General features: G+C 45.3%; 1 protein-coding gene across 1 annotated transcript; it reads right to left on the bottom strand.

The window, feature by feature from the left end:
• On the bottom strand, positions 1-26,544 carry PCP4L1 (Purkinje cell protein 4 like 1). The gene is made up of 3 exons (XM_063627144.1): positions 25,719-26,544; positions 1,734-1,788; positions 1-1,118 (listed from the first exon to the last, which is right to left on the bottom strand). Exons 1-3 carry the CDS (start codon positions 25,725-25,727, stop codon positions 976-978), a joined length of 207 nt encoding a protein of 68 aa, XP_063483214.1. The 5' UTR covers positions 25,728-26,544; the 3' UTR covers positions 1-975.
• Between the last annotated feature and the right edge of the window lie 634 nt (positions 26,545-27,178).

The following is a 27,178-nucleotide window of genomic DNA, read 5'->3' as shown; positions in this document are numbered from 1 at the left end:
TAGAGGTTAAATGACCCCATTTGTGGGGTGGTTTATTGTTAAAATTATTAAACATGCTAAAATCACATGGAGTGGCTATTCCACTTTTGCCCTGATTCCATAGTGGGGCAAGTGGGAACTACAGGAGTCACTTGGTTTGTGTGGCCTCTGGGGATGGCTAGACTTGGGGGGGGGTTAGAGGTGAGCAGGTTAGCAAAGCCCCAAGCATCCTTCATGTAGTACACTTTTCCCGGCAGTAAAAAATTTCAGAGATTTCCCCATTCTTCACTTTTCTTTCCTCCCTATATGTGCCTACTTCTCATTCCCCTGCTTATGGCCCTGGAACCTCTTCTGCTTCTGCCCGTTATGGTCCTAGACTAGATGACGAGGGAGGCTTTTCCTTGACACTGCCATTCCAGTTTCCCTTCCTTGGAACTAATTTACTCAGCATGCACTATTGTGGTAAGCTGCTTGATTTAGGTCTGCCTAGGGGGAAAGGGAGGCTCCAGTCCCCACTGTGGCTTAGATCCTTGGAGGGGAAGTTGGAGTTGGTGCAGAAGGATCTGAAGGGGAAAAAAAATGTTACCTAAAGTGTGAATGCTGTAACTAGCAGAACAGTGCATATGTCCCACCCTCAGGCACCCTACTCTGAAGGCCTTCCCCTCCTTCCCACATTGTTCTTTGGGGAGATCTCTCAGCCTCGAAGCCTCTTGTTCAACCCTACAGGGCAGGCATAGCTACTGATCAAAGAACCTTATTCCAAGAAGAAATTGTTCCACCCTTAGACAAGTGACTGCTGATTGAAGTCTTCATCTTCTTCACCTCTCTTGTGCCTCTACTTCTGTGATGGCTTGAGGGGGCCAGATACAAGAGCATATAAGGGTTGAACTTGCCTCAAGGAAAGGCTAGAGGGACAAGGGATAAAGATACATGGGTGTGGAGAAGGGGAGCGAAGGGACCACGGTGAAGGTGAAGGTGAAGGGCAAGGCTGGCTATTCAGGAGCTGGGATCCTTTTTCCTTTTCTGAAATCGCCGGAACTTGCCCTGAATAGCAAGGGCAGCCTTCTCTGTTTCTGGTGCTGTCAGATCAATGTCAATCTCCTCCTCCTCCGCCGCCTTCTTGACATTGCCAGCTTTTCCTGCAGATAGTTGGGAGACTCATTAATGAATTAATCTGACCTGCTCTAGACCCTTTCTCCAGGTCCCCAATACAGTGGGTAATGTCCACCTTGTGCCAGACTCTGTGGGGTCCCCCAATTTTTGCTAGGATTATGAATACCTGATAATTCCCCTAGAAGTCTGAGTCAAGGTACTTAGACTGGGAATTAGCTATAGTTACTTAGGGGAGCTCTGCTACTCTTGGACCAAACAACGAATGTCTTCTTTCATCACTTATTCATAAATCCTACAGTTCAAGTTCCAATGCACACTCACTTTCCTCAGCTTTCTCTCAATTTCTGATGGAGATAATGCTGGGACTTTTGATGAGTTTCTTCTTATCTTATACCTCTCTCCCCCAACACTCCAGACCCAGTTTCTAAAATCAAGGAGTAAATACTGATCGTTTACTTCCTAGGAAAAATAGAAGGAAGCCTATAGATATAGTACTATAGTTCCAAACTAGTCCTTTGTTTCACTTATCCACATTCTTATTCCTTTCATGTCTGACTTTAGGAAATTCCAGACTCACCCTACTTGTCTTCATGTCTCTAGAGTCACCTGCTCTACAAACTGCCTAGCCCAACCCCACTCACCTTTTTCCTCTGGGCCAGCTGCCTGGTTGGTTGCTGGGGATGTTTTGGTATTAAGCTGGAAAAAATATTAGAATATCAGAATATTAGATATTCATGAAAGTGATTTGAAGGCGTCATCACCTTAGACCTCTTATATACTCTCAAACCCTCCTACTACCAGGTGCATTCCCTTAGTCTTTTGAAGAAGCAAGTCTTGAGATCAGAGACCAGAGGAAAAGTTATCAAAATTCATTCAGCAAAGATTTACTGATGCTAGAAAGTGTAGAGGACAAAACAGACAAAGAAATTCTGCCTTCATGGAGCTTACATTCCAGTGTATATAGAGACAAATAAAGCACATAAAATGACTACTATGATGATAAGTGCTATGGAGAAAAGGCAGGGAAAGGAAATAGTAAGTACTGGGGTGGAAATGGAGGAATACAGTTTTACATAGAGTAGTCAGGAAAAGCCTCTCTGAAAAGCAGCATTTGACCAAATAGCTGAAGGAGATGAGGAAGTAAGGCTCATAGATATCTGGCAGGAGTTTTCAAGGGCTCTGGGTTGGAAGTGTGACTAGCCTGTTTGAGGAATAGCAGACCAGTGTAGTTGGAGTGGAGAGAGGAAAGAGGAAAGATTAATGGAGATGAGAACAGAGTTAACTGGGGGTGAAAGCAGATTATGTAGGGCTTTAGAAGTCTTTTTATTTTTTTTTTTTTTTTTTTGAGACGGAGTCTTGCTCTGTCGCCCAGGCTGGAGTGCAGTGGCGCAGTCTCGGCTCACTGCAAGCTCCGCCTCCCGGGTTCACGCCATTCTCCTGCCTCAGCCTCTCCGAGTAGCTGGGACTACAGGCGCCCGCCACCGCGCCCGGCTTATTTTTTTTTTTATACATTTAGTAGAGACAGGGTTTCACCATGGTCTCGATCTCCTGACCTCGTGATCCGCCCGCCTCGGCCTCCCAAAGTGCTGGGATTACAAGCGTGAGCCACCGCGCCCGGCCTAGAAGTCTTTTTAAGGAGTTTGACTGTTACTACAAGTGAGATGAGAAGTTGCTGGAGACCTCTGATTTGCATAAAAGGGAAATGAGAAAGGATCTAGAAAAATCTGTTAAGAGGTTATTGCAGAAAACCAAGCAAGAGACAATGGTAGCTTGAATCAGCATGGTGGCGATGAAGATGGTAAATGGTTGGATTCTGGGTATATTTTCCAGCTATGACCAATATGATTTGTTGATTCGAAAAATGGCATTGTGAGAAAGAGAGGGATCAAGGATGATTCCAAATTTTGGCCTGATGATCTGAAAAAAATAGAGCTGCCATTTCCTGAGATGTAGAAAACAGGGAGAAGACGTTTTAGGGGGAGGATAAGGAGCTTATTTTTTAACAAATTTGAGATGGCTATTAATTATCCAAGAGAAGATGCTTTTATAAACAGTTGAAGATTCAAGATGAGTTAAAGAGAAGGGCCTGGGCTACAGATGTCAATGAGGGAGCTATTGATATATGGATAGCATTTAAAGCCATGAGACTGAATGGGATCGCCAAGAAAGTGGGTTCAGATAGAGAAGAGGATAAAATCCTGAGGTATCCCAATGATTAGAATTGTAGAAATTAAGAAAAATCAACAGGATGGAGAAGAAGCCAGGTAGGAGAAAAGCCAAGAGATTACAGTAATGTGGAAGCCATGTGAAGAAAATATTTCAAGGAGTAGAGAATGACTATGTCTAATTCTGCAGGTAAGCCAAGTAAGATGAGAACTGGATTGACCATTGAGTTTTGCTATGGGGAGATCACTGGTGACACTGATAAGAGAAGTGTCCACGAAGGAGGGGAGCAAGGGGAGGGAATGATTGTAATGGGCTCAAGAGGGAAAAGGAAGAGAGGAATTGCAGCAGCAAATATAGAAGGAATTCCAAAAATGGGAACGGGGGTATAACTTTTGGCAGATATGAGGTCACAAGAAGATTTTATTTAAGATGACATAAATTACAGAATGCTTGCGTTCTTATGGAAATGATCCAGTAGACAAGGAACTGTAGGAGAGAAAGAGGATAATTCCTGGAATAGGAGAGAGGGGGTGAGATCTAGTGCATCAGTAGAGGGCTGGCCTTGAATAAGAGCTAGACTAGGATACCCACAGGAACTGGAGGAAAGGCAGAGCTTACAGGCCCAGGTGCAAGCAGGGGGAACATTTGGAGGGTCTCTCTAACTGCTTCTATTTTTTGAAGAAAAATGTGTAACAAGGTCATCATCCAAGAGGAGGAGGGAAGAGGTATCAAAGAAAGGAAGGGAGAAATACTCACCTAGGCGAGTAGGAGAGTAAATGGACTAAGGAGCAGTGATAGGATTGCTGGAGACATTAAGGCCCCTCATAAGGCAGGAGGTCATGAATTTGGAGTGAGACTAATCAGCTGATGTCTATGCTTTTTTCCAGGTTCCCTGCTCAGATGGAGAGTTAAACGTAATAGTAAGGTCAGATACAGTGGCATAAACCTGTAGTCTCAGCTACTTGGGAGGATCCCTTGAGCCCAGGAGTTCAAGACCAGCCTGGCAAGACATAGCAAGACCCTAGCTCTTTAAAAAAAAAATAGTAATTCCCCTTCCTCAAAATTATATTAATAAGGCTACTTCATCTGGACATTCATCAGTCTCAAGGTATGGTTCATCTGGAGACAGAGTCACTCCTGCACTTGGTACCTTTGGAGTCTGTTTATTCACTTCACAATTTTAAGTACTTTACTTTATATTTAACAAAATACAAAAACTGGGTGCTTTCATAAATGTTTTCTCATCTAATTCTTGGAACAGCTTAGTGGAGTATTTAGTATTATCCCCCATTTTACAGATGCAAACCTTTGTTGAATGACTGGCAGACATAAGGGTTCTGCTTTAAGAAACTGATAGAATCCAATTATGTTCTGTAGATTATGCTGTTTCCATCTCACTTCAGTAAATACTTATCAAGCACTTACTTGTGTTCAGCACTGTTCTATACACTAAAGAGGTATAAAAGAAGCAAAAGATTTATTCAACAAATATGTCAGTGCCTAATCACATGGCAAGTATTGTTCTGGGTGTTGGACATACAGCAGTGAGCAAAAGAAAGTCCCTGCACTTATTCAACAAATACATCAGTTAGTGACAAATGCCATGAAAGAAAATAAAGCAGAGTAGTCTAGGAAAGTCTCTCTGAAGACTGACATTTGAGTAGAGGCTTTAATGACGATATAAGAACAAGCTATGTGAATGTGTGGGAAAAGATCCTCTGGGCAGATGAAACATAAAGTAGAAAGTCCCTGAAACAGGTTTGTGCCTGTATGTTCAAGGAAGAGTAAAAAAATCATCATGGGCCAGATGCAGTGGCTCATGCCTGTAATCTCAGCACTTTGGGAGGCCAAGGTGGGCGGACTGCTTGAGTCCAGGAGTTCGAGACCAGCCTGGGCAACATGGTGAAACCCAATCTCTACAAAAACTACAAAAATTAATCAAGCATGGTGGCGTGCACTTGTGGTCCCAGCTACTCAGGAGGCTGAGATGGGAGGATCACTTGAGCCTGGAAGGCGGAGGTTGCAGTGAGCTGAGATTGCACCACTGCACTCCAGCCTGAGCAACAAGAGTGAGGGAATGGGAAGGGGAAGAGGAAAGAGAAAGAAAGACCATCATGGCTGGAGCTATGTAAGGGATAGAATATAAGAAATGAGGTTAGGTAGATAGCCAGAATATGTGTCTTTGGAACAAGACAAAGAATTTAGATTTTTTTCTGAGCTGATGAAACGGCATTATAGGTTTTGGGGCAGAGGAAAACATGGTCTGTCATGTTTTTAAAAGATTGTTCTGACAGATGGGTAGAAAAAAGACTACTGGCTGGGTGTGGTGGCTCATGCCTATAATCCCAGCACTTTGGGAGGCTGAGATGGGAGGATCACTTGAGCCCAGGAGTTCATGACCAGCGCAGGCAACATAGCGAGACCCCATCTTGAAAGGAAAAGAAAAGAAGGAAGGAAAGAAGGAAAGAAAGAAAGCAAATAGAGGTACAAGAAACCAGGGAAAACAAGAGGGTCTTGCAGTGGTACAAGCAAGATGATGGGGTCTGGACTAGGGTGGTAGTGATGGAGATAATACGAAACATTAAGACTTGAGACAAGTTTCATGGTAAAATAAGGTGGATCTGCCTGTATATTTTTCAGTACAGAGAGCTCTATCAAAGAGCCTTTCTTTAAAGGATGGCAGAGGAATTGGACATTAGCTGGAGATGAATGTGGGGTTATGGGAGGGCTTGGTAAGATGGGGGATTTTAAATGTTGATGGAAATGATTTAGTAAGGAAGAAAAAACTGATGATACAGGAGAGGGGATAATTACCAGAGTGATGTCTTGAATAGGCACAAGGAAATATATCGGGTGCATAAGCGGAGGGGTTGCCCTTCGATAAGAATACAGACAGTTTGGCCGGGCGCGGTGGCTCACGCTTGTAATCCCAGCACTTTGGGAGGCCGAGGCGGGCGGATCATGAGGTCAGGAGATCGAGACCACGGTGAAACCCCGTCTCTACTAAAAATACAAAAAAAAAATTAGCCGGGCGTGGTGGCGGGCGCCTGTAGTCCCAGCTACTCGGAGAGGCTGAGGCAGGAGAATGGCGTGAACCCGGGAGGCGGAGCTTGCAGTGAGCCGAGATTGCGCCACTGCACTCCAGCCTGGGCGACAGAGCAAGACTCCGTCTCAAAAAAAAAAAAAAAAAAAAAGAATACAGACAGTTTATCTACAATATAGGAATGAAGGAATAGATGCAGGAAAGGTGGCAGATGTAGAAATGTATAAAAGTTTTCTTCTGAATCTTTCCATTGTCTCAATGAAACACGAAAGACAGTTGTCAGCTGACAGTGAAGAAGGCACGGAAGTATTAAATGTTTGAAGAAAGAGGAGAATGACTGAAAGGATTATCTAAGAAAGTAAGAGAGTGAGTGAGCTGGTGAGATATAGGATGAGGCAGGAGGATCACCTAAGCCCAGAGGTCTAAGACCAGCCTAGGCAATACAACTGGACCCTAAAGATGTAGCAGGATTACCAGATAGCACAAAGGGCACGTTGGGGGTTAATGGCCGTGAATTTAAGGTGAAACCAATCAAGATACTCTTCCTATCTTCCAGGCTAAGTGATTTTAGAGGAGATAAGGACCCAAATAATACTTATTGCTTATTATATATCAAACATTATCCCATTTAATCTTCTGAAATCTCTAAGAAGATGGCACCCTATTTTATAGTTGAGGAAAACAGGCTTAGAAAGATGTTGAGGAACTTGCCCAAATCAAATCACGCAATAGAAAACAGTGAACCTGGCTTTGGAACCCAGGTAGACTGACTCCATACTCCTAGCCAACAGGCTGTACTGTCTCCATAAGACCAAATATTGTCATATGCTGATACAAATATGCTAATATGTTAACAATTACTGAATCTAAGTGGAAGACATGTGGATATGTACTGAACTATTTTTTCTTTCCTTAAGGAATTGCTTTAATTTCCTTTTTTGGAGTTTTCATTGATAGTGTTTAGAGACACCACTGATTTTTATATATTGATCTTGTATCCAACAACTTTGCTGAAATCATTTATTAACTCTAATTATTTGTTTGCTCGAGATAGGGTCTCACTATGCTGCCCAGGTTGGTCTCAAACTGGTGGGCTCAAGCAATTCTTCCTCCTCAGCCTCCTAAATAGCTGAGACAACAGGTGCAATGCCACTGCACCTGGCTTGAACTATTCTTTAAATTCTGGTAAATGGTTCCAATATAACATTACGGGGAAAGAAAATAATAATTTAGAACAAAAATTATTAAAAATGCTAATGCAATATTGTATTTGACATGGGCAAGTTTTTCAAACTCAGTTATAACTTTATATGGTCCAAATTTTGTGTAAGATAAATATGTGTTTATATTTATATGTATATTTTTTATATATATACACATATATACACACACACACACACACACACACATACACACACACATTTTCCTTTTTTTTTTTAAGAGATAAGTCTTGCTTTGTCACCCAGGCTGGAGTGCAGCGGCACAATCATGTCTCACTGCAGCCTTGATCTCCCAGGCTCCAGCGATCCTCCCACCTCAGCCTTGCAGGTAGCTGGGACTACAGGCACACCACTATACCTGGGTAATTTTTGTATTTTTTGTAGAGACTGGGTCTTGCTATGCTTCCCAGGCTGCTTTCAAACTCCTGGACTCAAGTAATCCTCCTGTCTCAGCCTCCCAAAGAGCTGGGATTACAGGCACAAGCCACCGCGCCAGGCCCATATATATTTTCATTTTAAAATCTGGAAGAACATACATGAAGGTGTTCCTGAAACCCTATGGAATTCCTGCTTGTTCCCCTTTGACCAAAAGAAAGACTCCATGAGAGGAAGGACTGTTCCTGAGACTTAGGAGACTGACCCAGTTGTTACTCTTTCTCTCCCCATAATCCCCCTGTGGTCAAATGTTTTTCTTTTCTTAATTTTGCACATAATCGATAAAATGTCCCAATAGTTACTGAGGTGACACCTTCCACAGGAATACTGTCATCACAAGAGGTTTTTCCACACTGTAAAAATATGACCTGGCCAGGCACAGTGGCTCACACCTGTAATCCCAGCACTTTGGGAGGCCGAAGTGGGCAGATCCTTTGAGGTCAGGAGTTCGAGACCAGCCTGGCCAACATGGCGAAACCCCATCTCTACTAAAAACACAAAATTAGCTGGGCGTGGTGGCAGGCAAATGTAATCCTAGCTACTGGGGAGGCTGGGGCAGGAGAACTACTTGAACCAGGGAGGTGGAGGTTGCAATGAGCTGAGATCGCACCACTGCACTCCAGCCTGGGTGACAGAGCAAGACTCTGTCTCAAAAAAAAAAAAAAAAAAAAAAAACTATGACCTAGATGGAGTATGCAGTTAATAGGATAACAGCAACTGTCCAGACAAGAGGATCATAGATTAAGAGGCAAGTTCTATAGTCTCATGATCTCTGACTTCAAATCCTATGCTCTCTTTTGCCAATAAATCTCAGACTCTGATCCGTGATTTAGCCATTATCCCTCTGTCTGACTCTAAACCTATTCCCTTAATCCATCGGATCTTTTCTCTCACCCCAATGCCTCCTCTTTGAAGGAAAATCTGGACTCTCATTCTAAATATCTTCCCTCAGGTGGCTGTTTCCTCTACATTCCTTCTCATATCAGCGGACCTTGAGAACAAGCAGGAATGTGTGTCAGGACTAAACCACCAGGCTGCCACTTTCCCTCTGCCCTGCCAGCTGCTTCCCTCCCAAGTCTCTCTGGAGATCACTGGTCCTGGAATAGAGCAGTGGCTCAGCTGCCATCTGGTCCCCCCACCCCCAGGGTTTCTAGCTCCATTTAGGTTAAATTTATGAGAGATAATAATCTAAAAGTGGGGGTCTCCACTTGGGAAACCAGAAAAGGATGCTGTAAGGAGAAGAAAACTCCTATTACTCACAATGCCCCTTGAAATCTCCCTTTTACCTTCTGCTGAAAGGGGTACAGGAGCTTTTACCTCTTGCCCCTCTTCCCTCTTTCTCTCTAGCCAGTTCTCAAAATAGGCACTCTAGACACTCTTCTGGATTTAGTTGTTTGTGATTTGCTGAGGTTAGGGGTGGGGGCAGTTAGATCACAAGTTGTCTGCGCCTACCCTCTGTGTGGTGCTCAGTCCTTTATTAGTCCCTGGTCTCTGCCTCAACCCTCCTGTTTATCTTTCAGAAAAGCAGCAATTTTAGATGAATTAAGGTCCTCTGGTATATGCATCTGCAAGCCATCAGACTAACCATACTTCACATAAACAAAGGAGGCATGGAGGTACACTCTGGGACCAGAGACCACATATTCTAGTGTTTCTCACAAAAACTCATACCTGAAGAGGAGTGAGGCCAAACTGCAAGAGCTGTAACAGGTCAGCATTTCTCAGCTCCTCATTCTAGCCAGGTATGGATCACAAACCTCTCAGGTGCTCTTCTACTCTTTTTTTTTTTTTTTTTTTTTGAGACGGAGTTTTGCTCTTGTCACCCAGGCTGGAGTGCCTAGCCTTCTACTCCTTTCGATATTGAGCTTTTCTGACCAGAAATAACAACAATGAAATGGTTTAGCAAATCCTTCCTTCTCCTTATAGGACCCAACTGGGGGAACTGGAAGAAATCAAGGATTTCAGAATGTTCCCTCGCTTTACTTTATGAACAATCATATATAATACACTATATGCCAGCTACTTTTCTAAGTACTTTATAAACACTAACACTTGGAATGATTATAACAGCCCTATAAAATAGGTATAATTATTATTTTTATTTCACAGAGAAGGAAACTGAAGTCGAGAGGTTATCTTGCCCAAAGCCATAGAACAAACAAACCACAAAGCTAGATTTGAACCCAGGCAGTCTGGCTCTAGAATCCATGCTCTTGATCATTATCCTACACTGTCTCTCAATCTCCAATCAAAAGTATGGGCATGTATGAGTATGTATGTGCATGCGTATACAATGCTATCTTCACATATACTCCAAAGGGAACTTGGGGAACAGGGTCCAGTCCTGCCATTATGGGGCAATTTTACATGTTATTAATAGGTGACAACCTGTTCCCAGACCATGCCTATCACTCAGATTTCTGCTCTGCCAATTGATCTAATCACCCTGATTCTGGTTTTCATCTTAATGTTTGCTCAGTGGGCCTCCTGACACACAAGGCTGACTCCTGGAGGACAGCCATAGTTTACATTCTTTACTCACACAGCCAGAACCCAGCCCTTCAGAGTCTGAGAATTCTATGTGTAGGATCATTCTACTGGCTTCCACTTCAAATGCCTCCCTCACTGTCATTCAAGCCTGTTATTCCAAGTTTCTAGTGAGCTTAGAGCTTGGTTCATTCAGCCTCGCTGCCCACACAGGACTGAATGGGATTTTGGGGGTTTTGTTTGTTTTGAAACAGGTTCTCACTCAAGCAATACTCCAGCCTCAGCCTCCTAAAGTGCTGGGATTACAGGTGTGAGCCACCCACACCCTCCCCAGCCAGGACTAAATGTTTCTCACTTCTCAATAGATACCAAACACTAATTAGCAACTGTGAGGCCCATCAACTCTTTCTTTTCCTCAATTTATTTTCCCTAGAGGGTTTTAGTTGCTTTCCTTACCTACCTTCCTATATTTCTTTTCTCCTTGCCTCTGAGCCTGATGTGTACCAATGTTCCATTCCATCATCTTGGTGATGCTGCCAATTCCCCATGAGAACTTTTTTGTTTCCTCTGCAGCTCAAAGTTGCAGATTCTCCCTTCCCACGGGGAAAAAGGAAAGAAGAGTCTTGTTGGCTTAAGGGTCTTTTTTTCTTTCGGCTTTGAGATTGCAGAGAGGAACATGACACAGTAACATTCTCCCTTTCCCTAATACTTTCCCCAGGAATACCTACCATTTTCATTTCCTCCCACTTCTAGGAAAGAGAAGCACCACACAGTTGCCTATCTGCCTCCTCCCAGAGCATTTGTCAGATGATGTCTTGTCCTTCCATCTGAGCTCTAGATCCCATCACCCTTCTCCTCCTCAGGAATCTTGACAATCAGTTCCCTTTACTCTCTCATATATAAAGCTTCCCTCTCTCCTTAAGAAGTAAATAAATATATGACTTAGGATAAATAAATATATTTATCCTTAAATAAAAATAAATAAAAGCCTACCTCAACCTGAATTTTTTTTCCAACTACCATTAGAGAGAAAAGAAGCAGGTCTAGGACAATAGGAATTGTCAATATTGAGGAGTATCAATTTTTTTTTTTTTTTTTGAGATGGAGTTTCGCTTTTGTTGCCCAGGCTGGAGTGCAGTGGTGTGATCTCGGCTCACTGCAACCTCCGCCTCCAGGGTTCAAGCAATTCTCCTGCCTCAGCCTCCCAAGTAGCTGGGATTACAGGTGCCCACTACCACGCCTGGCTAATTTTTGTATTTTTAGTAGAGACAGGGTTTCACCATGTTGGCCAGGCTTGTCTCGAACTCCTGACCTCGTGATCTACCCGCCTCGGCTTCCCAAAGTGCTGGGATTACAGGTGTGAGCCACTGTGTCCAGCCCAGGAATAACAATGTTAAAAGTTTAGGGAAATGCTTTAAAAAAGAAAAAAAGAAATCAGGATCTAGAAGAATTTGCTTTAAAAAAAAAGGGATCACCCCGATCTGATCACTATATGTTATATGTATCAAAATATCACTCACTATGTACCCCCATGAATATGTACAATTAGGCAGGGCACGGTGGCTCACGCCTGTAATCCCAGCATTTTGGGAAGCCAAGGCAGGCAGATCACTTGAGGCCAAGAATTTGAGACCAGCCGGAGCAACATAGACTTTGTCTCTACTAAAAAAAAAAAAAAAAAAAAAAAAAAAAAAAAAAAAAGTTAGTCCAAGTGTGGTGGCGTGCACCTGTAGTCCCAGCTACTCGGGAGGCTGAGGTACAAGGATTGATCACTAGAACCCAGAGATCAAGGCTGCAGTGAGCTATGATCATGCCACTGCACTCTAGCCTGGGTGACAGAGTGAGAGCTTGTCTCAAAAAAGAAAAAATAAAAAAAGATCAGGCACAGTGGCTCACACTTGTCATCCCAGCACTTTGGGAGGCCAAGGCAGGCGGATCATGAGGTCAGGCATTGGAGATCAGCCTGGCCAACATGGTGAAACCCAGTCTCTACTAAAAATACAAAAATCAGCCAGGCGTTGTGGCATGTGCCTGTAGTCCCAGCTACTCGGGAAGCTGAGGCGGGAGAATTGCTTCAACTCTGGAGGTGGAGGTTGCAGTGAGCCAACATCGTGCCACTACACTCCAGGCTGGGTGACAGAGCAAGACTCTGTCTTGGGAGCGGGGGAAAAAAAAAGAAACAAACTACAGACTAGAAGAAAATGTTTGCAAATCAAATATCTGATAAAAGGCTTGCATCCAGAATAAGTTTTGAAAGAACTTTTAAATCTCTATAATAAAAACACGGTTTTTTTAAATGGGCAAAATATTTGAACAGACATTTCACCAAAGAAGATACATGGATGACAAGCACATGAAAAGATATATAACATCATCGTCATTTGGGAAATGCAAATTAAAACCACAATGAGATATCACCACATACCTATTAAAAATTTTCTGTTTAGTGGCAATACCATGTAGAGGCAAAGATACAGAGCAACTGGAACTCTCATACGTTGTTGGTGGGAATGCAAGATGGTACAGCTACTTTGGCATTTCTTAAGTGTACATTTACCATACCATCCAGCAATCCTATTCCTAATAATTTATCCAAGAGAAATTAAAACTTATGTTCACACATACATTTGTAAATTAATATTTATAGCAGCCCTACTTGTAATTGCAAAAACTGGAAACAATCTGAATTCAATGACTGGTGAGGCCCACTTTCCATCTGTAGATGGCCATCTTTTTGCTATATCCTCACATGGTAGAAGGGGAGAGGGATCTCTTTGGGTGTTTTTTTTTTTTTTTTTTTTTTTAGACGGAGTCTCCCTCTATCACCAGGCTGGAGTGCAGTGGTGCGATCTCAGCTCACTGCGACTTCCACCTCCTGGGTTCAAGCAATTCTCCTGCCTCAGCTGCCCAAGTAGCCGGGACTACAGGCGCATGCCACCATGCCCAGCTAATTTTTTTTGTATTTTTAGTAGAGATGGTGTTTCACCATGTTGGCCAGGATGGTCTCAATCTCTTGACCTTGTGATCCTCCCGCCTAAGCCTTCCAAAGTACTGGGATTACAAGCACGAGCCACTGCGCCTAGCCTGGGGTCTTTTTTTTTTTTTTTTTTGAGCCTGGGGTCTCTTTTATAAGGGTACTAATCCCATTTATGAGGGCTCTGCCCTTATGACCTAATCACCTCCCAAAGGCCTCACTTCCTAGTATCATCATCTTGAGGGTTAGGATTTCAATATATGGATTTTGGGGGTACACAAACATTCAGACCATTGCACACCCTAACACAGTTGGCTCTGACATGAGCAATTTTAACAACCCAAGTGGTTACTGATGCTCTTAGGATAAAAGACGAAATTCTTTTTAATTTTTATTTTATTATATTTTTTGAGACAGAGTCTCTCTCTGTTGCCCAGGCTGGAGTACAGTGGCATGATCTCAGCTCACTGCAGCCTCTGCCTCCTGAGTTCAAGCAATTCTCCTGCCTTAGCCTCCCGAGTAGCCAGGATTACAGGCACGCACCACCATGCCGGGCTAATTTTTGTATTTTTAGTAGAAACCGGGTTTCACCATGTTGGCCAGGCTGGTCTTGAACTTCTGACCTCAGGTGATCCGCCCGCCTCAGCCTCCCAAAATGCTAGGATTATAGGCATGAGCCACCACGCCCAGTCCTTATTATTTTTTTGAGACAAGGTCTTGCTCTGTTGCCCAGGCTGGAATGCAATAGTACAATCTCAGCTCACTGCAGCCTTGGCCTCCTGGGCTCAAGCAATCCTCGCACCTCAGCTTCCTGAGTAGCTGGCACCACAGCCACATACCACTACACCCGGCTAATATTTGTATTTTTTGTAGAGATGGGTTTTTGCCATGTTGCCCCGACTGGCCTCAAACTCCTGGGCTCAGGCAGTACTCCTGCCTCAGCCTCCCAAAGTGCTGGGATTATAGGTGTGAGCCACCACACTCAGCCCAAAATCCTTAATACGGCCTAAAAGGCTCTACATTATTCAGCCTCTGATTACCTCAATAACCTCATCTCTGGAACATACTATGTTCCTTCCCACCTCAGGACCTTGGCATATGGTTCTCTTATCCCTGCCTCCTTTTTTTTTTTGAGACGGAGTCTCGCTCTGTCACCCAGGCTGGAGTGCAGTGGCGCTATCTTGGCTCACTGCAAGCTCCGCCTCCCGGGTTCACGCCATTCTCCTGCCTCAGCCTCTCCGAGTAGCTGGGACTACAGGTGCCCGCCACAACGCCTGGCTAATTTTTTGTATTTTTAGTAGAGACAGGGTTTCACCGTGTTAGCCAGGATGGTCTCGATCTCCTGACCTCGTGATCCACCCGTCTGGGCCTCCCAAAGTGCTGGGATTACAAGCGTGAGTCACCGCGCCCGGCCCCCTGCCTCCTTTTTGTATCATTAATTCCTATTGATCCTTTTTGATCCTTTACACATGATTTACACTAAGAGTTTTTTAAATAAATGAAGAGAGCTCTCTGTTTTATTTGCAACCTCATCTAAACTTCTGAAATCAAATTTGTTTTCAGACAGTTGAAGGCCTCCATTCTGTAGCCAGTTCAGAGGTTATGGAAAAGGGATTCAGAAGCCAGGTCATTGCTTTCCTTCACTTTAACATATGTGCCTGAAAAAGAGCTGAGAATGAAGGAAAGACCTTCTCGTGAAGTATGTTTCATATTACCTGTACTACAGGTAGTATGTACCTGTAGTACAGGTAATATGTCTTACCTCCCCTTCCCCACCCTCAGCACCCTGATAGATTTTATTTCCTTTGAAGCACAGTCCATGTTTTCCATTTGTTTATGTCTAGGCTACAATAACTACAACCCATGTCTTGTAATACCAGGTACTTAATTGATATTTATGTGAATTAAAATTTGCTTAGGCCTTACCATCACATAGAGGATGAGGATAAAAGAAAAAAAATAAAATTCTGATAGGTTTCAAATTCCTGGAAGCAGCAATGTGGCACATTAGTCGGACAGATCTGGATTCATACCCTGGACCTGCATTGACTATGTTCAAATCTCAGCTCTGTCATTCCTAGCTGTGTGACATTGGGTAAATTACTTAGCTTTGCTGTGCTCAGATCTCTCATCTGCAGAAGAGAGATAACATCTATCTTGAAAGGTAAAAAGGCAGGGCATCGTGGCTCACGCCTGTAATCCCAGCGCTGACCAACATGGTGAAACCCCACCTCTACGAAAAATACAAAATTACCCAGGCATGGTGGCGCATGCCTGTAATCCCAGCTATTTGGGAGGCTGAAGCAGGAGAATCACTGGAACCCGGGAAGTAGAGGTTGCAGTGAGCTGAGATTGCGCCATTGCACTCCTGGGCAACAAGAGCGAGACTCCGTCTCAAAAAAAAAAAAGGTAAAAGGAACCAGAGAAAAATGTATGTAAAATACATAGCACATATTGCAATAAATAGTTATTATTCCAAAGTAACATAACCTGGGGTTGAATATAAGAATAGGTTTAGGTCAAGATGCTGAGGTATTTATTGCAGGGTTAAAATACTAGAATCAGAGAGTGGAGTTGCCACAGAGTAGTTCTTCTGAAAGTGGAACTGAAAGAGGAAGAGAATACCTGGGATTGCTCGAAGGGCCCTGGAGGCCTATTCTGCTACCATAGGAGTTTCATAAATGCTCTTTTTTTTCCCTCTAAACAAGCCCTAGAAATCACAATCTCCCTGTCTTCCCAATGTCTGTCCCCAAAAGTGCTGAGAATGGCTCTAAACCTCTGGGAACCCTGAGACATCTCTTTTTTAAAGTTATATACCACAGGGAGAAGGAGATTAGTGCTTAGGAGTAAACAAACTATACTCCTTGATTGAGTCCTTTCATCCACTTTTGTGTCATGAAAATGATTGTGTAAGTCTATTCCTTGCCTCACCAGATAGTATTGTCGGCCAGGTGCAGTGGCTCAAGCCTGTTATTCCAGCACTTTGGGAGGCCAAGGCAGGGGGATCACCTGAGGTCAGGAGTTTGAGACCAGCCTGGCCAACATGGTGAAACCCTGTCTCTACTAAAAGTACAAAAATTAGCCGGGCATGGTGGCGGGCACCTGTAATCCCAGCTACTCAGGAGGCTGAGGTGGGAAAATTGCTTAAACTTGGGAGGCAGAGGTCACGGTGAGCCAACATCACACCACTGCACTCCACTCCAGCCTAGGCAAGACAGCCAGACTCTGTCTAAAAAAACAAAAACAAAAACAAAACATAGTATTGTGGTAGCAAGCACCCAGACATTCAAAACGGTAGCAACTTTGGTGCTGTTTTCCTGCTGCCACTACTGGGGAACAGATACCCTAAAACTCTAGGCCCAATCTTCCCTGCTCCCTTCTTGGGCTGTGTTTCCTCCTTCCTTTGTGGCTTTCATCTTTAATAGCGTTGCCACAGCAACCATTGTCACCAGAAAAGGGAAGATAGTGTCACCCCTTCTGCTCCAAGCAGTGAGTTAGAACCTTGGAAAGGATAAACTATCCAGATTTCCCCATATTCCTCAGCCCACTGGGCTCTTTAAAGAGAGATCACAGGCTGTTAACAGCAGCAACAGACAGGAACAAGGATCACCTCATCATACCTAGACTACCTATACCTGTATTTGCATGACATAGCTTGGGTGCTGTGTAAATAAAAACACATTATAAACACATTTTGGTACTTACTGCCAGAATACTTAGTTTAGATGAATACACACAGGAAGTCAGAATCCTGTCCTACAGTCCAAGGCAGAAAAACCTAAAAAGGGACTGAATCCTAAAAATCCTAAATACTAGCCTTTAAAAATCCCTTTCCTTGCCTTTGTATTGACATAAATCCTAGGCTTCCTAAGCTCCCTGCTTGTTCTAGAGGTGCAGGAAGTGAAGGGGGACAGGAGTTAGTGGATCTGCTTCCAAGTGGCAACAAAGAGGCTTTGCACCCTCCCACTCCACCCCTGGGACCCTTTTATCCCTTCTGACATATTCTCCTCCAATGTTAAATGAAGGTAACTGATAAAAAACCTTATAGAGGCCTCTGGGATCCTCTAGTGCCCCTGGAAGACCCTAGACTGCTGTTTTTGGAGCACTGTTGGAACCATTTCAATTCTTTCAGTGCAGCAACCAGCTGCAGTCCTTAAACAGCTTCAGAAAGACTTGCTCAAGGTCACCCTCAAGATAATAACAGAAAAAGAACTAGGAATCCTTACTGCAGATTCTACATACACACATCCCTCTCTTAATATATATACTATTTTCCCCAATGCCTTATATCTCAGATGCATCCTAAGACAAAAATAGAACCTAAACAGCCCTAGCTCCCAAGCCCCCTTGTCTGATTCTCCCCTCTTAGCCACCCCATCCCTGTTTCCTGGAATAGAAGTACCCCCAACTGGAGTCAGAGGCAGAATTCCTTGGCCATGCCAGCTCATGGTATGCAGTGAGTCAACAGCCCCAGCCTGTTCCCCCCAGCATGGGCTGCCACAGTTTAATGAGTGGTTATTTGTGGTGCTCTGCACACAGCTTAGAGCTGTGCCTTCACCCCACACTGAGGTTTAGGGAATGGGGGAGAGAGAGTAGTGCCAAAGCATCATTTATTACTATAATCTTCAATGTGCATCCCACCCATGGTGTTAATGTCCCAAAATAAACGTATTAATCCCCTCTGCAGCCTACAAAGCAAACACTCAGCTGGAGGGCTTTGTGTGGGAGGGAGGCAGCACCAAGGACAACAGAACGATAAATGCACCCTTTTTCCCTTGGTGGGGTACTGGGCCTGCCTTCGGGAATAAGCCTGGAAGGAAACAGAAATCAAGCTTCAGTGAGGAGACTGTGACAAGGTCTAGATTTCTAGGTACCTGTTTATGGGCACCTTTCAGGGATGCAGATCTCTTAGAAAAGTGGTTTTGAGGTCAGCGTGGTGGCTTACACCCGTAATCCCAGCACTTTGGGAGGCCGGGGCAGGTGGATCACCTGAGGTCGGGAGTTTGAGACCAGCCTGGCCAACATGATGAAACCCAGTCTCTGCTAAAAATACAAAAAAATTAGCCGGGCATGATGTTGGGTGCCTGTAATCCCATCTACTTGGGAGGCTGAGGCAGGAGAATCGCTTGAACCCGGGAGGTGAGGTTGCAGTGAGCCGAGATCATGCCACTGCACTCCAGCCTGGGCAACAAGAGCGAAACTGTCTCAAAAAAAAAAAAAAAAAAAAAAAAGTGGTTTTGGATCTGCTCTGATTTAGCTTACTTTTATAACTAAAATAATTCCAACGCAAGTCAAGCCATTTTGAGCAGCAGGTCAGAGTATGGATTTAGAAAATCATGCACTCAGGATGCTTGAATCCCAGTAAGATTTCATCACTTACCTTGCCAGCCTAATGCATTCTTCTCATTCTTCTTTCCCCATCTTCTTGCTTTTTTTTTTTTTTTTTTTTTCCTGAGACAGGGTCGTGTTCTGTTGCCTAAGCTGGAGTGCAGTGGCACAATCACGGCTCACCGCAGCCTTGACCTCCTGGACTCAAGCAATCCTCCCACCTCAGCCTCCCAAATAGCTGGGACTACAGATGCACACCACCATATCTGACTAATTTTTTATTTTTTGTAAAGACAGGGTCTTGCTATGTTGCCCAGGCTAGTCTCAAACTCCTGGGCTGAAGCAATCCTCCCACCTCAGCCTTCCAAAGTGCTGGGATAATAGGTATGAGCCATCACATCTGGCCTTACTATTCTCTTCCCAAAGCCTTTGAACTCCTGACTGGGAAGTCAAATGGCCAAACAAAAGAGGACCGAATATCCAGAGGCTGTTTGTTCATCAGGTGCACCAATTTTACTTAGACACCTGCTTTCCTGCAATTATGGGAATCAATGATGAACACCAAAATTAAGAACTCATGAAAAGAGGGCCTCCAGGCTTCCTACTTCCTTCACTCCTATCAGCTTACCTACTCCACCCCATTTTCTGCACCCATTTTTAAGGTGACTAGGCATCCTGCGTAAAGATGGATAGTACCTGCCCTGACTAGTATTCTACCAGAAGGTACCCTGTTGATAAGATATTATCTAATGTTGGTCTCTTGTCTCTATCCTCTTGCTCAGCATTATTAGATCACACTGCTTATATTTCTTTTTCGTGTTTGTGAGAGACAGGGTCTCACTCTATCGTCCAGGCTGGAGTGTAGTGGTGCCATCACGGCTCACTCCAGCCTCGACCTCCCAGGCTCAAGAGATCCTCCCACTTCAGCATCCCACGTAACTGGGATCACAGGCATGCGCCACCATGCCCAGCTAATTTTTAAATTTTTAGTAGAGATAGGGTTTTGTCATGTTGCCCAGGCTGGTCTCAAACTCCTGAGCTCAAACGGTCCTCCTGCCTCAGCCTCCCAAAGTGCTGGGATTACAGGCGTGAACCACCACACTCAGCCACATTGCTTCTATTTCTTTTTCTGGCCGGGCGCAGTGGCTCACGCCTGTAATCCCAGCACTTTGGGAGGCAGAGGTGGGCGGATCACGAGGTCAGGAGATCGAGACCATCCTGGCTAACACAGTGAAACCCCGTCTCTACTAAAAATACAAAAAATTAGCCAGGCGTGGTGGCGGGTGCCTGTAGTCCCAGCTACTTGGGAGGCTGAGGCAGGAGAATGGCATGAACCCGGGAGGCGGAGCTTGCAGTGAGTGGAGATTGCGCCACTGCACTCCAGCCTGGGCGACAGAGCGAGACTCCATCTCAAAAAAATATATATATATTTCTTTTTCTCTTTTTTAGATGGAGCCTCGCTCTGTCACAGGCTGGAGTGCAGTGGTGCTATCTTGCCTCACTGCAACTTCTGCCTCCCAGGTTCAAGCAATTCTCCTGGCTCAGCCTCCCAAGTATCTAGGATTACAGGTGGCTGCCACCACACCTGGCTAATTTTTGTAGTTTTAATAGAGATGGGGTTTCACCATGTTGGCCAGGCTGGTCTCGAACTCCTGACCTCGTTATCCACCTACCTTGGCCTCCCAAAGTGCTGGGATTACAGGCGTGAGCCACCGCGCCCAGCGTGTATTTCTTATAGAAAGTACTTGAGGCGAGGCATGGTGGCTCATGCCTGTAATCCCAGCACTTTGGGAGGCCAAGACAGGTGGATCACTTGAGGCCAGGAGTTTGAGACCAGCCTGATCAACATAGTGAAACCTCGTCTCTACTAAAAAAAATACAAAAATTACCCAGGCCTGGTGGTATACGCCTGTAATCTCAGCTACTCGGGAGGCTGAGGCAGGAGAATCGCTTGAAGCCAGGAGGTGGAGATTGCAGTGAGCCAAAATGGCGCCACTGCACTCCAGCCTGGGCGACAGAGTAAGACTCCATCTCAAAAAAAAAAAAAAGGAAAGAAAGTATTGAGGCCAAGCATAGTAGCTCATGCCTGTAATCCCAGCTGTTTGGGAGGCTGAGATGGGTGAACTGCTTGAGCTCAGGAGTTTGAGACCAGCATGGGCATCGTGGTGAAACCCGTCTCTATAAAAAATACAAAAAAAATTAACCAGGCATGGTGACGTGTACCTGTGGTCCCAGCTACAAGGGATGCTGAGGTGGGAAGATTGCTTAAGTCCAGGAGCTTGAGGCTGCAGTGAGCCATGATCGTGCCACTGTACTCCAGCCTGGGTGACAGAGATACTGTCTCAAAAAAAAAAAAAAAGTACTTGAAATATATTCATTAAAAGTTTGCATGCTAATCAAATAATTCTGTGGCCAGGCACAGTGGCTCACCCCTGTAATCCCAGCACTTTGGGAGTCCAAGGTGGGCAGATCACTTGAGGTCAGGAGTTCGAGACCAGTCTGGCCAACATAGTGAAACCCCATCTCTACTAAAAACACAAAAAATTAGCCGGGCGTGGTGGTGAGTGCCTGTAATCCCAGGTATCTGGGAGGCTGAGGCAGGAGAATTACATGAACCCCAGAGGTGGAGGTTGCAGTGAGCAGAGATCGCACCATTGCACTCCAGCCAGCCCTGGCAACAGTGCAAGACTCCAACTCAAAAAAAAAAAAAAAAAATCTTGTATTTACTGAAGTAAAATGTTAAAGGAGTCCTGTGGAATGTTCTTTTGGAATGAGAAGTCAGAAGTACTGTGCCCTAGTCTTGGTTCTAGTACAGTGTAAACTTAGATAAGTTTTGGGCCCCAGTTTTCTCACCTGTAAAATGAGAATATTGGACCAGATGATCTTTAGCGTTCCTTAACAAATCTAAAATTGCATCACTAAAATGTTTTGATATTTTATTTGAGGTTTTCTTGGTGAAAGATATATCTTTCTATTTTGAAGAATTTTTTTGCAGAACTAAGTTTATTTTTCTCTATGATAAAATAGACTCATGAAAGACAATTTAGAAATATAGAAAAGTAAAAAGAAAATAGCGGGAGGCATTCATAGAACCACCACCTTGAAGAGACAATTATTCATCTTTCTTCATCCTCTCTGCCTGCAACTCTATCTCCACCACTTCCATCAGTTAAGACCCTCCATAGGCAGACGTGAAAGATGCATCAAGTTTGTGCATTTGGACTTCAGCCATATTACTTATGGCTGCCTGACCCTATAAAGACGACATTCTCAGAGCTAACAAATCACAGCTGTAGTTGAGAGAAAGAATCATCCATATTTCCAGGTAACAGGATGACGGTCATCCACTTTTACCAGCCAGAGGCTCCTGCCTAAGCAGCTAAAACCAGCAACATAAATGGGAGACTGAGAAAGGGATGAGCAAGTTCTCATTTTCCTCACTCCAAGGCAGATAGAAGGCATTTTTTCTTTTTTTTTTTTTGAGGTGGAGTCTCGCTCTGTTGCCCAGGCTGGATGGAGTGCAGTGGCACGATCTCGGCTCACTGCAAGCTCCGCCTCCCGGGTTCACGCCATTCTCCTGCCTCAACCTCCCGAGTAGCTGGGACTACAGGTGCCTGCCACCACGCCTGGCTAATTTTTTGCATTTTTAGTAGAGATGGGGTTTCACCATGTTAGCCAGGATGGTCTCCATCTCCTGACCTCATGATCCACCTGCCTCGGCCTCCCAAAGTGTTGGGATTACAGGCGTGAGCCACCGCGCCTGGCCGGTAGAAGGCATTTCCATAGCAGTAAGTGACTAGACTTTCTATTTTGTATATCCAATATAACCATAATAAAAGTAACATACCAATGAGAGAGATAAACTTGGATCTCCTCCAAGTCCACACCAGGTTCCCTAACAACTGGTTCACAGGAGACATAACAGAATAGTATCACTGTGACTGAACTTCCCTTGTTGGGAAGGTGGCAGATGCAGACAGATGTGCACAGGAAAGAGTGTGTGGATCTCCAAAGTGTGATATCCCATTCTCATTAGGTAAGAAGAGAGCAAACAGGATAATGAAGGAGCACCAGGTCTAAGCTCTCCCCTAAATGAGATTTCTAGTTGATCTGTCCCTTGCCCCAGCCCCTGCCAGCCAAAACACAGGACAGACACCATAAAGACTGTCACCAGTGGTCCATGACTCCCATTTCAGCAGAACGACTGCTGGACCAAGGGATTCCCCCAGCTAGGCTCCTCGCAGATGAGAAATGCAACAGGATTACAAAAGAACCTGCAATTCTGCTTTAAGCAGGCAGCTACACTGTATGAAAAAGGATTATAGGAAAGAGCCCTCAGGGACTGAACACATCTCTCATTCCTATCTGTCACTGAAACTAGGGAAAAGTTATTAAACCACAGGAGATAGAGTGTGATCCACAGCAATCAAGTCCTGCCTGCAGCTGTGAATGCAGACAAATTGGAGATGAGTCCCTGCAGCTCCTTCGTGCACGAATGCGCACACACACTCACAGGGAAATGCTCTACTGCAGTAATGAGTGACAGCAAACAGCCACAAAGGCAAGGCAGAGCCAGAGATCCTCCCCAGCAGCCCCACCAGAACCCCTGCACTGTTGGTTGTTCTAGGTCCGGAGACTCCTCCTTGGTTTTGTTCTTCAGTTGAAGTAGGAGTCTCTTAAAGACATCCCAAATTGTCTCATTTCATGCACTTTCTCTGAAGCAAGAAAATAAGCAGTTGGGGGAGGTGAAACTTACGTAAGATTCAAGGTACACAGGGCTTTCCTGGGCGGGGCTCTTCCGCCTGAAAGAGGAGCCCCATGGGGCTGGCCTGAGAGAAATGAAGCAGTTTGGAGTCTCCCTAGAGCTCTGGGCAACACTTCCACCTTTTACCATAGCTTTTACAAGAGGAAGAAAACAGGCTGGATCTCAGCCCCTAGAGAAGCAGAGACCCCTTTGTGACCTGATTCAGAGACAGCTGCTTCTGGATTTTATAAGTATTCATCCCTAAGACCAGGCTCAGCTCCGTATTAGGAGACAGCTTCTATGACTAAATTGCTGGTTAAAACCAGTTTGCTCTGATAGCCTAGGAGGCTGGGCAGACTTGGGTACACTGATAGTCTCCATCCATGGATCCTTCTCTCATCATTCTACTGATAGTCTCCATCCATGGATCCTTCTCTCATCATTCTACTGAGCCCCTGATGAAGGCTAACCAAATTCAGCTGCTGAGTCAGGAGGGAGCAGACTTGGCTTTCTCCTCAAACACCAAATTGTTTCCTTTGCTACAAAACAGGCTTCTCATTCCACCAAATACCACCCTAAATGCCAGCCCCTGTAGTGTGTCCTACAAAGGGGCTGTGCACTTCCCCCAGAAAACACAGGCTAACTGCAAATCCTCACGTTGGCATAGCCTTCAGATCACAAACTCCCAGGGGATGGCTTGGATTACAACTTTCAGATTTAGAAATGCTCGGGGTGGGAGGAGTAGTATGAACCCTAGACCTCAGTGAAAAGAGGGCAAAGAAAACCTCTCTTCCCACATTAGAGCTGAAAGAGGAGGTTGATGCGTTTTTTTCTTTTCTTTCTGAAAGATTGCCATCATCAGAGTCATAACCAGCTGAGGGACTGGAAACCACTTTGGTTCATCTGCAGCCCCCAGACTAGCCGAATTTTCCAGGATAAAATTAGTGAACATGGCAACCAAGACAACACAGCAGTTGGCACTAATTAGCTCCCTGGGTGACAACTTTTGGTAGGAGTCAGTAGAGATCTTCATTTTTAGTATCTAAACTGGAACCCAGGCTCCAGGGTCCTATTCCTTCAGTAATCTAATGTCTTTGGGAATTCTTCTGTTAAATTTCTGTAATACTCTAATGGGAGAGGGAAAAAAAAGAAACAGAAAGATAATAGCTAATATAGATTGAGTGCCAGGTCCTATTTGAAGTATTTGGCATATATTATCTCATTTAATTATTACAACAGCCAGTATTATCCCCATTTTACAGATAAAAAATGAAACAAAGGTTTTGAACTTTGCCTAAGGCTACATCACAGGTAAGTAGCAGACCTACATACATATCTGACATATAGCAGAGGAGTTGGATTTAACACAACGACGTGGGTACTAGGAAAGAGGTTGCAGAGGGCAAGCTTGTGATGCCACTAACCAGACTGACTTCACCTGAGAAGGCTGATCCTTGTTTCTGGAGATGAGATTGTGCCTACAAATAGACAATAGGAGATGTCTTTCCAAAGTCTCTGCTTTGACCCCCCACTCCCCCACCCCATGAACAGTGTTCTTTGAAAACAGTAAATCAGTTAATGGACTGGGTCTGGCCACGATGAACACAACAGAGCCTGCCGGAAGACCTAGTTTGTAACAAGCACTGCAGAGGGAGGTCTATTCTTGAAGGGGAAATCTCCCCAGCAGCTGGCAGGGGCTTCTAAATACCGGAAAGCGTCCCTCCAACGTTCCTGACTGAATGAGTGGAGGGCAGGAACCTTTCTAAAAGGGGCATAGTGGCCCTCCCTGGGGGCCAGGGATGGAGTTCTTGTTAGATGCTACAGAAGGAATATGAGTGAGTGCCTTACATCCCTAGGAGAGGACAGAAGCGAAGTAAGGGGGGTAAGGGGAGCCAGAATAACCTCGGGCAGTAAGACAGATGCAGGGGGCAGTATCCCGAGGGGATGACCTACCACCTGAGAGCTCAGCATCCCCACTTCCCGACTCTACAGCCGATTCCAGTTACCCCCAAAAGCGCCGTCCATAGTAGGGAGACTGAAAGCACCCCGTCTTCCAATCGTTTCCCAGCGCCCCGAGGTGGGAGCTTTCCTAGGAGGGCAGTGGGGCGCCCCTGGAGGGTTCTTCGCGGCTCCGGTCTGCCTCGCTCTCCCTCGCCTCCCTGGGATCCCGAGCCGCAGCACCCTCCCCGCCGCAGCCCTGCCGAGAGCGCCGGGGGCCGCGCCGCTCACCTCGCTCATCTCCGCAGCCGGACAGGGCGCGCGAGGCGCGGCACGCACAGGTGAGGCGAGGGGACCTCGGGGCTCCGCGGGCGACAGCTGAGAGTTGCCGGGCTCTGCGGCAGGGGTTACAGCTGACCAGGGGCGGAGAGTTAGTGCGGAGAGCCACTGCTCTGGTGCTGGCACCCGGGATTCTCGGCGCCCAGCTCCGGCCAGGCGACCCCCTCCGACCCGTCCTGTCAGAGCCGATCAGCTCGCCGCCTCCGGTCCCACCTTTTATACTCAGCTCGGTACCCGCCTCCAGCCCGACCAATAGAAGCTCCTCCTACCGTAGAATGACAGCCTCTTGCATCCAATGCTAGCAGGTTTAGAGGTCTGCTGCATTTCCAAACTAGGGTAAGACAGAGAGCGGGAAGGAGGGGGAGACCATCGGGGGATGCGGGAACGGAAAATGAAGTAGGGGGAGCAAAGAAAGAGAGGGAGAAAGGAGATGTACACGAAGAAGGGAAGAAGGCAAGGAGGGGAGTGAATGGAAGGACTGTGTGAGTCTGAGAAAGAGAAGAGCTGGAAAGAAATCAAGAGGGTACACGGAAAACAGGAAACAGTGAATGAAAGGGGTAAAGCCAAGAGATGTTGCAGATTAAGATTTCCTAGTAGAATAGCAACCTGGAGGTCGGGCACGGTGGCTCAAACCTGTAATCCCAGCACTTTGGGAGGCCGAGGCGGGCAGATCACAAGGTCAGGAGATCGAGACCATCCTGGCTAACACGGTGAAACCCCGTCTCTACTAAAAATACAAAAAGTTAGCCGGGCTTGGTGGCAGGCGCGTGTAATCCCAGCTACTCGGGAGATTGAGGCAGGAGAATGGCATGAACCCGGGAGGCGGAGCTTGCAGTGAGCCGAGATCACGCCACTGCACTCCAGGCTGGGTGACAGAGCAAGATTCCGTCTCAAAAAAAAAAAAGAATAGCACCCTGGACCAGAGAACAGCACAAGAGAGGGAGGAAGGCTGGGGGAAGAGAGAGAGAAGACAGAATGAGAGAGAGACTGGAGCAAACGGACAGTTTTCTTTGGCAAAGAACAGGGAAATTGTGAAGTGCCTGTTTGATGTGGAAGATCATAGATCTTAGGAGTTGGAAGACATTTTAGGATTCATCAAATCCTACTGTGTCCGGAGTTGGTTCCTTCTGGTGGGTTCTTGGTCTCGCTGACTTCCAGAATGATGCTGGGAACCTTCTCAGTGAATGTTACAGCTCTTAAAGGTGGCATGGACACAAAGAGTGAGCGAGTGAGCAGCAGCAAGATGTATTGTGAAGAGCAAAAGAACAAAGCTTCCACAGCGTGGAAGGGGACCCGAGCACGTTGCTGCTGCTGGCTGGGGTGGCCAGTTTTTATTTCCTTGTGACCACCCATGTCCTGCTGTTTGGTCCATTTTACACAGTGCTGATTGGTTCATTTTACAAACCTCTATC

The sequence above is a fragment of the Symphalangus syndactylus genome, chromosome 12 (genome assembly GCF_028878055.3).
Source record: "Symphalangus syndactylus isolate Jambi chromosome 12, NHGRI_mSymSyn1-v2.1_pri, whole genome shotgun sequence".
Lineage (NCBI taxonomy): Eukaryota > Metazoa > Chordata > Mammalia > Primates > Hylobatidae > Symphalangus > Symphalangus syndactylus.
Note: the sequence above shows the minus strand (reverse complement) of the source record. Positions and strands in the feature narration are given on the sequence as shown.